Below are 16,581 nucleotides of genomic sequence, written 5' to 3' on the forward strand. Positions count from 1 at the left end.
CAGAAGGCATTTGATAAGGTGCCACATCAATGGTCATTGCAGAAAATAAAAGTTCATGGTGTAGGGGGTAACATATTGGCATGGATAGAAGATTGGCTAGCTAACAGGAAACAGAGTAGGCATAAATGGGTCATTTTCTGATTGGCAAGATGTAACGAGTGGTGTACCACAGGAATCTGCTGGGGCCTCAACTTTTTGCAATTTATATGAAAGGACTGAAGGGAGTGTTGCTAAATTTACTGATGACACAAAGATAGATAGGAAAGTAACTTGTGAAGAAGACATAAGGGGGCTACAAAGGGATATAGATAGGTTAAGTGAGTGGGCAAAGACCTGGCAAATGGAGTGTAATGTGGGAAAGAGTGAAATTGTCCACTTTGGTCGTAAGAATAAAAAAGAAGCCTATTATCTAAATGGTGAGAGATTGCAGAGCTCTGAGGTGCAGAGAGATCTGGGTGTCCTAGTGCATGAATCGCAAGAGGTTAGTTTGCAGGTACAGCACGTAATTAGAAAAGCTAATAGAATGTTATCGTTTATCGTGAGGGGAATTGAATACAGAAGTAGGGAGGTTGTGCTTCAGCTATACAGGGCATTGGTGAGACCACATCTGGAGTAATGTGTACAGTACTGGTCTCCTTATTTAAGGAAGCTGTAAATGCATTGGAGGCAGTACAGAGAAGGTTTGCTAGACTAATACCTGGAATGGGCGGGCTGTCTTACAAGGAAAGATTGGACCGGCTAGGCTTGCATCCGCTGGAATTTAGAAGAGCAAGAGGCAACTTGATTGAAACATACAAGATCCTGAGAGGTCGTGACAGGGTGGATGTGGAAAGGATGTTTCCCCTTGTGGGATAATCTAGAACTGGGGTCACTTTAAAAATTAGGGGTCGCCCATTTAAGATCGAGATGAGGAGAAATTTATTTCTCTCAGAGGGTCTTGAGTCTTTGGAATTCTCTTCCTCAAAAGACGGTGGAAGCAGAGTCTTTGAATATTTTTAAGGCAGAGGTAGATAGATTTGTTGATAAGCAAGGGGGTGGAAGATTATCAGGGGTAGGTAGAAATGTGGAGTAATCAGTTCAGCCATGAACTTATTGAATGGCGGAACAGACTCGAAGGGCCAAGTGGCTTCTCCTGCTCCTAGTTCATGTGTTCGTGTGTTCAGTCTCAGGATAAGGAGACGACCATTTAAGACCGAGATGAGGAGAAATTTTTCTCTCAGATGGTTGTGAGTCTTTGGAATTCTCTTCCTCAAAAGGCGGTGGAAGCAGAGCCTTTGAATATTTTTAAGGCAGAGGTAGATAGATTCTTGACCAAGGGGGTGAAAGGTTATTGGGGGTAGGTGGGAATGTGGAGTTGAGGTTACAATCAGATCAGCCATGACCTTATTGAATGGCAGAGCCGACTCGAGGGGCCGACTGGCCTATTCCTGCTCCAAATTCGTACGTTCGTATGTATAGTGAACTGTGATATCCCTTGGCAGACAGTTTAAGAGACTCTGCCAAACTGACTGCAAAGACTGGTTATATCAATTTCTGATAAAGGCTGGAAATACTGAGCAGGTCTGTCAGCATCTGTGGAGTGGGAAACACTTAACAGCTGATCTCTTTCTCTCCACAGGTGCTGGCGGACCTGCTGGGTATTTTCTGTTCTATTTTTAGATTTCCAGCATCCGCAGTATTTTGCTGTCGTAGTAAATGGTTGTTTGTTATGTAGAGTGACCTTCTTGAGAACTGCATAAAATGCCAATGAGCTATCCAAATAAGCACTTTTCTGCCAGGCCAGGGTCCAGGCAGCATTGCGTTTACCAGGAACAAGTTTTTCTTTCATGCCAAATGAGGATTTAGACGGGGAATAAATGTTTCTATTAGGGTGCTAGAAAGAAAAAGATTATCTCCTACCTATTGTACCAAAACAGTAATATTTTGCTGGCGTTCTCTAAGTTGGTGTAAAGGCAAATGTAGCACTTCCAAGTCCTACCACCAGTTGATACATTTTTTTGATCTCCTTTATGAAGTAGAACAAGTGAGGAAGAACATTGGGGTTATATATAATAATGTCTTGCTTATTCGCCAGCTACATACAACAGTCCCTCTTATTTTGGTGTTTTTCTTGCTGGTCAGGTGTGGCTTGCAACTGTTGCAGTTTACAGTATAATGTTGCTTGGAGTTTTGATTCTTCCTGCTCTGGCCAAAGAACATAATGCCCATTATAGAACAGCTTTTTTTCTTTTTAACTGTCTATCCACTTCCCATTTGAAAGTTTTTATTGAATCTGCTTTTATCACCCTTTCTAATAATGCATTCCAGATTGTTAAACTTTGCTGAGTTCTATTCGTATCCCAGCTGGCTTTTTTTGTAACCGTTATCCTAAATCTTTGTCCCCTGGTTACTGACCCACCTAGGAGAAACAGTTTCTTCCCATCTACTGTATCAAAACCCCAGTAAATTTTGAACTCCTATTAAATCTCTCCATAACATTTGTTGCTGTAAGGTTAACAGTCATTGTTTCTCTTGTCTCTCCACATAATTCACTCATCCCTGATACCATTCTGGTAAATTTCTGCACCCTTTCTAGGTGCAGTACCCAGAACTGGATGCAGTACTCCAGCTGAGGTCTAACAAGTGATTTATAAAGGATTACCATCGCTTTCTTGCTTTTTCGCTCTATGCTGCTAAGTATAAACGGAAGGATTTTTTTTGTCAGCTTTATTAACTTATCCTTTCACCTTCAAACATTTGTGTACGTGAACTCCCAGGTGTCTCTTTAAAATTGTACCATTTAGTTGCTACTGCTTCTCTTAAATTTTTCTTCCAAAATGCTTTGTTTCACAGTTGGCTGCATTAAATTTCATCTGCCATTTCACCAGTCTATGTACTCCTGAAATCTGCTACTATCCTCTTCGCTGTTGCTGCATTTCCAAGCTCTATCTCAACTGCAGACTTCGAAATTACACCCTGTGCACACACTCCTAATCATTAATATATATCAGAAAGAGTAGTGGTCTACTGCACACTTCTCTCTGGTCTGAAAAACAACTGTTCACTACTGCAACTCTACTTTCTGCCTCTCAGCCAATTTTGTATCCATGCTATCAGTGCCCCTTTACTCCCATAGCCCTCAATTTTGCTAACAAATCTATTATGTGGTACTTTATCAAATGCCTATTGAAAGTTCATATACAAATTAACTGCAATATCTTCATGAACCTTTTCTCTCATTTCATCAACCTCAGTCAAGTTAATCAGATGTGATTTGCCTTTAACAAATCGGTGCTGGCTGTCATTTATTAACCCATGTTCTTCCAACTGCAATTAATTTTGCCTCTGCTAGTATTTCCCCACCACCGATGTTAGGCTGTCTGGCTAATAGTTAACCTGGTTTATCTCTCCCCTTTTTTGAACAGGAGTGTAACATTTTCAAACTTCCAGTGCTCTGACACTGCTCCCTTAACCAAGGAGGATTGAAGAATTGTATCTCGAGTCTCAGCTATTTCCACCCTTACTTCCCTCCATAGGATGCGTTCCATCTGGACTGGGTGACTTTGCTACCTCAAGCACTGCTAACCATTTTAGCATTCTTAGATTCATAGAATCTTACAGCATAGAAGGAAGCCAGACATGCCTGTGCAGTTCTTTGAAAGAGCTGCCCAATTTAATCCCACACCCCAGCGTTTTCCTCATAACCTTGCAATTTAGCTCTCTTTAAGTACATTTCCAATTTCCTTTTAAAAGTTCCAATGGAATCTGATTCCACCAATCTTTCAGGTAGCGCATTCAAGATATTAAAGACCCTCTAAAGAAATTTCTCCTCATTTCCCCTCTAGTTCTTTTGCCAATTATTTTAAATCTATAACCTTTGGTTAACAATCCACTTGCCAGAGAAAATATTTGCTGCATCAAAACCCTTCATACTTTTCAATTTCGGCGGACACAGGGACTGCTGGGTAAGTAAACTTATATATTCAGGCAGTGGCTAAACCCGAAACACTACACACGTAGTGTCTCCCATCCATCCTCCTCCTCTAACCAAAAAAAAGACCTCTTGTGTGGAGGGTCTGGTAAGGTAAGGTTTTCCTTTATTTTTTAATCTCTGTTGTCAATTTAGTGAAGAGGGGATGGAAGCTAGGGCAGTTGCATGCTCCTCTTGCAGGATGTGGGAGGTGAGGGTCACCACTGGTGTCCCTGCTGACTTCACCTGTGAGAAGTGCACCCAACTCCAGCTCCTCACAGACTGCGTTGGGGAGCTGGAGCTGGATGAACTTTGGATCATTCAGGATGCTGAGGGAGTGATAGAGAGCAGTTATAGGGAAGTAGTGACACCTAAGTTACAGGATAAAGGTAGCTGGGTGACCGTCAGGGGAGGGAAAGGGAATAGGCACACAGTGCAGGGATCCCCTGTGGCCGTCCCCCTCAATAATAAGTATACCGTTTTGGATACGGTTGAGGGGGTCTCTGGCACTGAGCCTGGCCCAGTGGCTCAGAAGGGAAGGGGGGAGAATAGGAGAGCGATAGTGATAGGAGATTCAGTGGTTAGAGGAACAGACAGGAGATTCTGTGGTCGCGAATGAGACTCTCAGATGGCATGTTGTCTCCCGGGTGCCAGGGTCAGGGATGTCTCGGATCGAGTCTACAGGATTCTTAAGGGGGAGGGGGAGCAGCCAGAGGTCGTGGTACATATCGGTACCAATGACATAGCTAAGAAAAGGGATGAGGACCTGAAAAGCGAATATAGGGAGTTAGGTTGGAAGCTGAAAGGCAGGACGAGCAGAGTAGTATTCTCAGGATTATTACCGGTGCCACGTGCTAGTGAGGCTAGAAACAGGGAGCGAGTGCAGCTGAACACGTGGCTACAGAACTGGTGCAGGAGGGAGGGATTCATATATGTAGATCATTGGGATATCTTATGGGGAAGGTGGGACCTGTACAAGAAGGACGGGTTGCATCTGAACTGGAGGGGCACCAATACCCTGGGCGGGAGGTTTGCTAGAGCTCTTCGGGAGGGTTTAAACTAGTTTGGCAGGGGGATGGGAACCGGAGCTATGGATCAGTGGATGGGGTAGCTGTTGAACAGGCAGATACCGAGTGCAGCGAGTCTGTGAGGAAGGTTAGACAGTTGACAGGGCAAAGTTGCAGCCAGTATGATGGGTTGAAGTGTATCTATTTTAACGCAAGAAGTGTCCGGAATAAGGGTGATGAACTTAGAGCATGGATCAGTACTTGGAGCTACGATGTTGTGGCCATTACGGAGACGTGGCTATCACAGGGGCAGGAATGGATGTTGGATGTTCCGGGGTTTAGATGTTTCAAAAGGAATAGGGAGGGAGGTAAAAGAGGTGGGGGAGTGGCATTACTAATCAGGGATAGTATCACAGCTGCAGAAAGGGGAGGTCATCGAGGAGGGTTTGTCTACTGAGTCATTATGGGTGGAAGTCAGAAACAGGAAAGGAGCAGTCACTTTGTTGGGAGTTCTCGATAGACCCCCCAATAGCAACAGAGACATGGAGGAACAGGTTGGGAGGCAGATTTTGGAAAGGTGCAGAAGTAACAGGGTTGTTGTCATGGGTGACTTCAACTTCCCTACTATTGATTGGAACCTCCTTAGCGCAAATAGTTTGGATGGAGCAGTTTTTGTCAGGTGTGTCCAGGAAGGTTTCCTGACTCAATATGTAGATAGGCCGACTAGAGGGGAGACTATGTTGGACTTGGTGCTTGGCATCGAACCAGGCCAGGTGGGAGAGCATTTCGGTGATAGTGATCACAACTCCCTGACCTTTACTATAGTCATGGAGAGGGACAGGAGCAGACGGGATGGGAAAATATTTAATTGGGGGAGGGGGAATTACAATGCTATTAGGCAGGAACTGGGGAGCATTAATCGGGAACAGATGTTCTCAGGGAAATGCATGACAGAAATGTGGAGGTTGTTTAGGGAGCACTTGCTGCGACTGCTGGATAGGTTTGTCCCGATGAGGCAGGGAAGGGATGGTAGGGTTAAGGAACCTTGGATGACGAGATGTGGAACAGCTAGTCAAGAGGAAGAAGGAAGCTTACTTAAGGTTGAGGAAGCAAGGATCAGACAGGGGTCTAGAGGGTTACAAGGTAGCCAGGAAGGAACTGAAGAATGGACTTAGGAGAGCTAGAAGGGGACATGAAAAAGTCTTGGCGGGTAGGATTAAGGAAAATCCCACGGCGTTCTACACTTATGTGAGGAACAAGAGGATGGCCAGAGTGAGGGTAGGGCCGATCAGGGATAGTGGATGGAACTTGTGCCTGGAGTCGGAGGAGGTAGGGGAGGTGCTAAATGAATACTTTGCTTCAGTATTCACTAGTGAGAGGGACCTGGTCGTTTGTGAGGACAGCGTGGAACAGGCTGATATGCTCGAACAGGTTGAGGTTAAGAGGGAGGATGTGCTGGAAATTTTGAATGATATGAGGACAGATAAGTCCCCGGGGCCAGACGGGATATACCCAAGGATATTACGGGAAGCGAAGGAAGCGATTGCTGCGCCTTTGGCGATGATCTTTGCGTCCTCGCTGTCCACTGGAGTAGTACCGGATGATTGGAGGGTGGCAAATGTTGTTCCCTTGTTCAAGAAAGGGAATAGGAATAACCCTGGGAATTACAGACCAGTCAGTCTTACGTCGGTAGTGGGCAAATTATTGGAGAGGATTCTGAGAGACAGGATTTATGATTATTTGGAAAAGCATGGTTTGATTAGAGACAGTCAGCATGGCTTTGTGAGGGGCAGGTCATGCTTCACAAGCCTTATTGAATTCTTTGAAGATGTGACAAAACACGTTGATGAAGGAAGAGCAGTGGATGTGGTGCATATGGATTTTAGCAAGGCGTTTGATAAGGTTCCCCATGATAGGCTCATTCAGAAAGTAAGGAGGCATGGGATTCAGGGAAAGTTGGCTGTCTGGATACAAAATTGGCTGGCCCATAGAAGTCAGAGGGTGGTAGTAGATGGAAAGTATTCAGCATGGAGCTCGGTGACCAGTGGTGTTCCACAAGGATCTGTTCTGGGACCTCTGCTCTTTGTGATTTTTATAAATGACTTGGATGAGGAAGTGGAAGGCTGGATTAGCAAGTTTGCTGATGACACGAAGCTGGCTGGAGTTGTGGATAGTGTGGAAGGCTGTTGTAGGTTGCAACGGGACATTGACAGGATGCAGAGCTGGGCTGAGAAGTGGCAGATGGAGTTCAACCTGGAAAAGTGTGAAGTGATTCATTTTGGAAGGTCGAATTTGAATGCGGAATACAGGCTTAAAGACAGGATTCTTGGCAGTGTGGAGGAACAGAGGGATCTTGGGGTCCATGTCCATAGATCGCTCAAAGTTGCCACCCAAGTTGATAGGGTTGTTAAGAAGGTGTATGGTGTGTTGGCTTTCATTAACAGGGGGATTGAGTTTAAGAGCCGCGAGGTTATGCTGCAGCTCTATAAGGCCCTGGTTCGACCACACTTGAAATATTGTGTTCAGTTCTGGTCGCCTCATTATCGGAAGGATGTGGAAGCTTTAGAGAGGGTGCAGAGGAGATTTACCAGGATGCTGCCTGGACTGGAGGGCATGTCCTACGAAGAAAGATTGAGGGAGCTAGGGCTTTTCTCATTGGAGCGAAGAAGGATGAGAGGTGACTTGATAGAGGGGTACAAGATGATGAGAGGCATAGATAGAGTGGATAGCCAGAGACTTTTTCCCAGGGTGGAAAGGGCTATCACCAGGGCCATAATTTTAAGGTGATTGGAGGAAGGTTTCGGGGAGATGTCAGAGGTAGGTTCTTTACGCAGAGAGTGGTGAGTGCGTGGAATGCGCTGCCAGCGGTGGTAGTCGAAGCAGATACGTTAGGGGCATTTAAGCGACTCTTGGATAGGTACATGGATGATAGTAGAATGAAGGGTAGGTAGTTAGTTTGATCTTAGAGTAGGTTAAAGGTTCGGCACAACATCGTGGGCCGAAGGGCCTGTGCTGTTCTTTGTTCTATGTTCTAATTGAATTTGTATTTTGAGTTATGCTTCCTCTTAACCTACTGTGCTCCAAGGTGAACAATCCCAGATTTTCCAATCTTTCTACATAACTGAACTTCCTCATCCCTGGTATCATCCTAGTAAACCTCCTCTGTACCCTCTGTAGGGCCTTGACATCCAGTGTCCAGAACTTATTAGGTTATAAATTAGTGTTCAAACACACAGGATATAGCCAGCCATATGGGCTGTTTCCACCGTGCCCATTTTTAATGTTGGCTTTCTTCCTGTCCATGGTTAATTAAAATATTGGCATAACTGTGCTGGGAAAAAGTACTCAACGACATCGCCTCCTTCAAAAATTCAAGTTTACCGTTATCAGAATCTATCTGGTTCGGCTTAAGGTGAAAAAGAGCTGATATGCTGCTGGGTGTATACTTAACAGAACTGCTCCAGAAAGATCCCAGTGACAGCCGTCTACGTGTACCCGGATGCCAGACCAAAGGGTCATCTGGAACACTCTACATCTTATCCTTTTTCTTCAAGAATTGTCAATAACTTGGCCAAAGTATTTTTTTTAAGTTGATCTCGGCAGAGCCAATTTCTTTCATTTTTCTTTAACCGGAGTGTGCGGGTGCATTAGGATATTTTAGAAGGGTAGATATTTATACTTTCATATTTCAAACTGTTGTTAAGCTTTACATCTTTATTGAATAAGTCTTGTTTTATAATCAACAATTTTATTGTTTATTAAAGAAACCTGGTTGACAGATTTTTATTCTGAAACTACTATTTAAAGTATCTAATTGACCTTATCGGTAACTGAGTAAAACATTTAAATGTATGTTGTGACCAGTGGAATAGTGGCATTTGGGAAAGACAGTGCATTCCTCCAACCTCGGTTGTAACAGTAAGAAAAGTAAGAACTTTTACCACTTGCATTATTCTAAGTTTACTTTGGGCAACAACTAAAAAATTGACCATATGATGTCAACTGTTTTTTTTTATTGGACCATACTAGTAATGCTTATTCCCAAGTGTAGTGCTTTGATATTCATTTAGACTTGTTACTTGGGGTAGTAGGTAAGGAGGAAATGTGTGAGAATGCTTTTGCAGGAATAATTCTAAAAGCAACTTTGCTGTGTACAGTGCCTCAGAGTGGTTGTATGAGCTTATCTTAAATTTTCATATGACTTTGTTTACCCTTATGCTTCCCCTCAGGTTGAAGCCTATCGAATTTACCGCGGAAGATGAAGAAGAGGGCTTTCAGCTTTTTGAAGAAGATGTCATCTAACAATATTGGCATGGTGCTCTCCTTGTCAGTGAATGTTACTCAGTCAGCGTGGAGGCCTGTCGGCCCATGTTCATGTTTGGATCTGCATACTTTTCAGCAAAACACTTTTACTGAAACACCAGCCCATAATTCTGAGCTCTAGGGCCCAATGTGTTTTGTTTTCAATTCTTAAGTTTGTGCAAATAACTGAAGGGATTGAGAGTAAAAAGAACTACTAATTTAGAGCAGTAAGGGAAGCTTTTCATCATTTGTTTCGCCATGGACATGCCTACCTGGCTCAGTACAGTGATAACTGCATTGAGAAATTTGTACCCTCTGTTTACTACCGTTTGTTCATTAAGCTCAGCAGTTAAGTTGGTAGATTCTTTCGGGAATGATGTGAACCTTTGATACAGATAAGCAATTTCAAATGTTTGCCACATAACTAGTTTGGTAGCCTTTGAATTGCAGCCTAGGTGGGATGACAAACATCGCTTGTAAATTGTTGCACCAATGTCCCATAATCTGATTGTTTTTACACTACCCCATTTAACTGACCTAATGTTGACAGCTTTTTATGGTCTCTGTGCAACATAAATTTTAACTGGTTGATCTTTGGCTGCTCGAGGAGGCACTTAACCTAATTGTGGTTGAGATGCAGGCTTTTTAATATATGGGACTGAGCCTGAATATCACATCTTCCACTTGTTCAGAAATTGCTAATGCAGATGCTCTGTATGTGATAGCATAAATTCTGCTCAAGAAATCTCTAATTGCATCCCATACCCGTCTCATTGCTTTATTTGATTACTGAATGGCCACTTTGTCTGGTGTAACTGGCAATTAGCATATCACACAAATAATAATTGTATCTAAAACTTTATGCACCTTTACAAACTGATAAGGCCATGTAAAGATAACTTTATTTAGATTCATGATGCAATGAGAAGCATCTTGTGAGGATGTATGTGGGGACTATGTGGAAAGTCAATATCTGGCAGTTACTGTAAAACTTAACAGGGATAATTATTGACATTTGTCAACTGTTTGAACTTTGAATAGGCTTTTTTGCTGTGGGAGGAAACCAAGGCTGCAGTTCATAATTTATCTTTACCTTGTTGGTTAATGAATTGGGTTTACTTTGAAGTCTCGCCGAGATGCCCCCCCACCCCCCTATTCCAGCAGTCCTTTAAATTGCAGGCTGCCCCAAAGTCAAACTGAGTGCTGCACACATTGCAGACTTAAACATTCTTTCCAGAGTGGGTGACTTATATCGGGCAAATGGGGAGAAGCCTGGAGGTTAATACATGTGCAACGAATGTTAATGTTTAAATACCATAAAACAGAAGTATGTTTGGTGTGTTCTGGCACGATATTTTATTGTGTATGTTTGTGCTTTTTCTTTTTTTTAAAAAAAAGAACTCGACCTATTTTGGGGAACAGAAGGGAAACTGCTTTAATTGTTAGTGTGACTGAAAACAGCTGTACTGAACTGAACTGTGTGCAGACCTCATGCAAGGATGGACCCAGGAGCTCAGCCGCTCTTCCATACTTCTGTAATTTGGGTGTCTGTTTTAAACTCTTGTCTTTGTTTTCTTCTTTTGCTTCAATTACATATTTAGTTAAACCTCACACGATTTGTTGAAAAATCTGTGACCCTTGACAATTTTTGTACTTTTATCTCCTTGTGCACAATAAATGTAGAATTAGTTTCCCTATCAAAGTGCTAGTTTGCTTTTAATCCTGATTTTGCTCCAAATACTTAATATTTGAACATTAGCGATGCTCCAGACTTCCGCTGTCTGTTGTATGTATATAAGTCTTAGCTTTTATAGAATTTCCAATTACGTTGGAATTGTATAGAGGATATTGCAGGCTTCAAATAGTTTACTTCTCCATTATCTAGTTCCCAGCAATGAGGGTAATAAACTGTACAGCTGAGGAATATATCTTCTGTCCACAGTATCAGCCATGGCTTATTGATACTACTTATGCCTCTGAGTCACAAGTTTGTGGGTTCATGCCTGACTCCAGAGACTTGAGTACAAAATCTAGCTGACTACAGTACAGAGGGAGTGCTGCATTGTATTTTGGAGGAGACATTAAACCAAGGGCCCATCTGCTTTCTCAGATCCAATGGCACTGTTTCAAACAAGAGTTCTCCCAGTGTTCTGGCCAATGCTTACCCCTCAAGCAACATCACTAAAACAGATTATCTGGTCATTACTTCATTTCTGTTTGTGGAATCTTCCTGTCCACTATTTAGCAGCCACATTTCTTAGAATAGTGACTACTCTTCAAAAAATGATTCATTTGCTGTAAAGCAGTTTGGAATGTTCTGCATTTGTGAAAGGCTCTATATAAATGCAAGGATAGCTGGGATAGTAGTGAGGGTGCTGCAGTTGATTTAAGCATCCCTCATGGAGGAAGTTTCTGCTCCTGATCAGTATTCAGTGCCCCTTACAATGTCTGTGTTCATAAGGTTAATCTTGGGATAGACTGTACCGATCACCTCAACCATTCCTGGCTTCCCATTGTACTCCCAGTCAGACAACCTGTTGACAAGTACCACTTGTTTAATTGCCATCAGAGCAGTATGAATTATTTTCAGATAGGAGGGGAAATTTTCCACTTGCATAAATTGAATATTGGTCCAGCTTGGTCTGTGCATGAATCACTACAGTGACAGCAAGAGAAGCTTTAGGGCCCAGAAGGCGATAGCTAATTCTGCGTCATTTAAATGAGCAGATTTGTAAGTGATGAACAAACTAATCTTGAAGAGTAAATAGAAAAGATGTGAAAAGGTTTTTAGTAATAATTAAGGAGTTATTTCCATTGATAAACTCCCAGATTAGTTAGGATCCTGAATCATTAAAAGCCAATTTACCATGTTTGTTCTCAAAAATCAGTTCAGGAGATGCATGAACATCAGTTTTGTAATGTCAGGATGCACACTAGAGCTTGATAATGGCTACAATCATTTCATCAATGAAATAGATGTGTTGCAGAAGTAATTTGTAATGTCATTCATAGCACATATTGAAAAATTACTTTTTAGCATCAAGTATTTCATATTTTCAGTTAGACTTTAAAAAAAGTTCTTTACTTATATATGAACTAGGAGTAGGCCACTCGGCCCTTCGAGCCTGCTCCATCATTCAGCAAGATCATGGCTGATCTGATTGTAACTTCAACTCCACATTCCCATCTACCCCCAATAACATTTCACCCCCTTGCTTATCAGAAATATGTTTACCTCTGGCTTAAAAATATTCAAAGACTCTGCTTCCGCTGCCTTTTGAGGAAGAGAGTTCCAAAGACCCACGACCGTCAGAGAAAATATTTCTCCTCATCTCTCTCTCAAATGGGTGACCCCTTATTTTTTTGGCTGCATTTGCTTACAACGCTACCGCTAGGTGGTGCTGCTGTGGCACATGCGCAAATGCAGCATGTGCCACTAAAATGTCACAGACTGTGACTTTAGGCAGCTGTTAGGACTAAAGATGGCGCTGCTCAAATAATCACTCGGAGGCAACCTAACAACCACATGTCAACACACAATGGTGGAGTGAGAGAGCCAACGAGCGGGCCGGGGAGGGGGGGGAGAGGGGAGCAGGCCTGGTAGGAACGGAGTGGGCGAGCGAACGGGCCGGTGGCGGAGTGGCCGGAGAGAGCAGTGTTGGGGGGTGGGAGGAGGAGTGCGTTTTACTGTTCATGCGCCATAAACTTGCAACAGCAGAAGACGTACCGGCTGGTCCCCGCACCCGGCGACACCAAGGTCTTCGGCCGCTCGCTTCCGGCCCCCTCCATCCAGCTGTTCCCTCCAGCTGCAGATCCCCCATCCAGCCGCTTTCTCCCCTACTTCTCAACTGTACTTCAGGCATTGCAGCTGTCTGGTCCCTGCCTTTTGCATCCCCCTCTTCAGGAACTTCTGAATTTAACTCCCTCCTGCTACACATCCTCTCTTTTCCCACCCCCCACCTCCCCTGAGGACCACACCACAGTTGAATATCTGAAGTGCAGTTGCAAAGTCGGGAAAATAACATCAAAAACCTCAACAATTCCATGTTTAACTATTGAGAAATTTTATTAAGTGCATTAAACATTCGAGGCACTGCTGTGCATGGATACATGAGTGTTGTGTCGTCAGCATTCCCATGAGACAGACAAGCCGAGTCTCTGCAATGCAGAACTAAAGAGATTGTTCCTGGAGAGCCTTGTGAATGAACGCGTGGCTCTCTATTCCACTACTGTATTATCCATGTGAAGAAGGCAAAGTCACAAGAGTCTGAGCTCAGTCTATTCTTGGTGAATGTTCCCCAAATGCATCCCAATGTACGCTCCCACTTCATCCATAAATGCAAGGTTCCTTCCCACATCGTGACAAGCTCCGCATCATGATCCAGTTGCCTTCGTTGCTTGAATGCTGACCTTAAGTCTCAAGGATTGTTTTCTCGATGGCATGTTTTACATGGAAAGAAATAAGGAAAGAACATCGGTGTCAGAGCTTCCCCCTTCCACTGAAATTACTGTTGAGCATGCTTTATGTTCTGCAGTAAAGGCATATACTGATAACACTGCCAATGAATCACTTAGTACCCACCTCGGCTGTAGGAGTCAGGATGATACTGCCCCTATCTCGTGATGGTTCAATGCTGCTCTCAGGGAAAACATGAATGATGTGAGGGTGCTGGAAAAAGAAGCACATTTCTTTTGGACTATGAACATAAAGCAGGCCATTTAGCCCAGCTGTTCCCTGCTAGTGGTTATGCTACTCCTGCGCTTTCCCATCCGCTCCCATTTAATCCTGCTTACTACTATCAGCATCACCTTCCATTTCTTTCGCTCTTATCTACCTTTGCCTTAAAGCAACATTGAGGATGGAGAACGGTTGCCTAACAGGCAGTAGCTGGCAATTGCGGAGTCTCACAAGGCTCTGCATGGATGTTTCAAGGGCGGATGGGGAAACGTGGTTGTGTGTCCATGTGCACGGCTCTGATGGGTGCAGGAGCAGATGGCTGTGTGTCCATGTGCACTGCTCTGATGGGTGCAGGAACAGACCAACTTACAACAGGGACTGGAGCACATGTACTGCCTGCACACAGTCCCAGACAATGGAAATGTTTTCAGAACAACTGACCTTGGAGCAATCTCTTTCTGATAAAAATGAAGCAGACTGAAATCTTCAAAACGACTAAATAATTGCGAGAAAATACCCGACGATACCTCTCCTCCTTCCACTTTCAGAAACTCGCGCCGAAGCTTGACGCATGCGTGAATATCCGAAGGTTGACACATGCGTGAATACCCGTTGGCATTGCATAAAGCGCATGCGCAGAGGCCGACCAGGCGCGTTGCCCGAAGATGCACACGTCACGCGATGACGTCATCGGCGCATGCGCTAACCAGTCCTGGCAAGCTGGAACGCAGCGCATGCGCAGAGAGCAGGAGACCGTCTGCGCATGTGCGCACCACGGCGCAGCCTGATGACATCAGTGGCGGCCAGCATTGTCAGGAATCACTTTGTATTTTTAAACAGTGACTCTAGTTGTAGATTCTCGCACAAAAGGAAACATCCTTTCCACATCCACCCTGTCAAGACCCCTCAAAATCTTACATGTTTCAATCAAGTCGCCTCTTACTTTGCTAAACACCAGCGGATACGCGACTAGCCTGTCCAACCTTTCCTCATAAGATAACCCACCCATTCCAGGTATTAGTCTAGTAAACCTTCTCTGAACTGCTTCCAACGCATTTACATCTTCCTTAAATAAGACCAGTACTGTACACAGTATTCCAGGTGTGTTCTCGCCAGTGCCCTGTATAGCTGAAGCATAACCACCCTACTTTTGTATTCAATTCCCCTCGCGATAAACAATAACATTCTATTAGCTTACCTAATTACTTGCTGTACTTGCATACTAACCTTTTGCAATTCATGCACAAGGACACCCTTTGTATCTCAGAGCTCTGCAATCTCTCACCATTTAGATAATGTGCTTTTTTATTCTTCTTGCCAAAATGGACAATTTCATATTTTTGCTAATATACTCCATTTGCCAGATCTTTGTCCACTCACTTAACCTATCTATATCCCTCTGTAGCCCCCTTATGTCCTCTTCACAACTTACTTTCCTACCTATCTTTGTGTCATTAGCAAGTTTAGCAACAATACCTTCGTCCCTTCATCCAAGTCATTTTTATAAATTGTAAAATGTTGAGGCCTCAGCACAGATCCCTGTGGCACACCACTCATTACATCTTCCCAAGCAGAAAAGGACCCATTTATGCCTACTCTGATTCCTGTTAGCAAGCTAATCTTTTATCCCTGCCAATACGTTACCCCCTACACCATGAGTTTTTATTTTCCACAATAACCTTTGTTGTGGCACTTGATCAAATGCCTTTTGGAAATCTAAATACAGTACATCCACTGGTTCCCCTTTGTCCACAGCACATGTTACTTCTGCAAAGCACTCCAATAAATTGGTTAAACATGGTTTCTCTTTCACAAAGCCATGTTGACTCTGCCTGATTACCTTGATTTTTTTCTAAGTGCCCTGCTATAATGTCTTTAATAATAGCTTCTAACATTTTCCCTATGGCAGATGTTAAGCAACTGGCCTGTAGTTTCCTACTTTGTCTCCCTTTTTGAATAAAGGAGTTACATTCGCTATTTCCAATCTAATGGAACCTTCCCCGAATCTAGGGAATTTTGGAAAATTAAAACCAACGCATCAGCCACTTTAAACAGTCATAACAGTATTCAGATACTATAAATGTGAACTCATTGAAGCACACAAAATTCTTACAGGGCTTGACAAGGTTGATGGAGGAAGAATGTTCCCCTGGCTGGGGTCGGTGGTGGGGGTCTAGAACCAGGGGTCACAATCTCGGAATAAGAGGTAGGCCATTTAGGAGTGAGGTGAGGAGGAATTTCTTCGCACAGAGGGTGGTGAATCTTTGGAATTCTCTACCCCAAAAGACTGTGGAGGCTCAGGCATTGAGTATATTCAAGCCAGAACTCAACAGGTTTCAAGATAGTAAAGATATCAAGGGATATGGGGATGGTGTGGGAAAATGGCATTGAGGTAGATCAGCCATGATCTCGTTGAATGGCAGAGCGGGCTCGAGGGGCTGTAAGGCCTATTCCTGCTCCTATTTCCTATTTTGCTAAAATAACTTGACAATATTTTGTGATCATTGGAAACTTCCAGAGCTTTCTCAAGGGCAATTTTTTTTTTTTTATTCATTCATGGGATGTGGGCATCACTGGCCAGGCCAGCATTTATTGCCCATCCCTAATTGCCCTTGCGAAGGTGGTGGTGAGCTTCCTTCTTGAAC

The 16,581-nt window shown here is 43.5% G+C and overlaps 1 protein-coding gene across 1 annotated transcript in view; it reads left to right on the forward strand.

Moving 5' to 3' along the window:
- The window catches only part of LOC137375822 (zinc finger protein 346-like), a 44,862-nt gene extending 33,902 nt beyond the window's left edge, over positions 1-10,960 (forward strand). Inside the window, exon 7 of the mRNA XM_068043323.1 lies at positions 9,186-10,960. Within this exon, the coding sequence (XP_067899424.1) occupies positions 9,186-9,258 (73 nt within the window). The 3' untranslated portion in view covers positions 9,259-10,960. The remainder of the gene's footprint in view (positions 1-9,185) is intronic.
- Positions 10,961-16,581: the final 5,621 nt, after the last annotated feature.

This window comes from Heterodontus francisci, chromosome 12 (assembly GCF_036365525.1).
Source record: "Heterodontus francisci isolate sHetFra1 chromosome 12, sHetFra1.hap1, whole genome shotgun sequence".
Lineage (NCBI taxonomy): Eukaryota > Metazoa > Chordata > Chondrichthyes > Heterodontiformes > Heterodontidae > Heterodontus > Heterodontus francisci.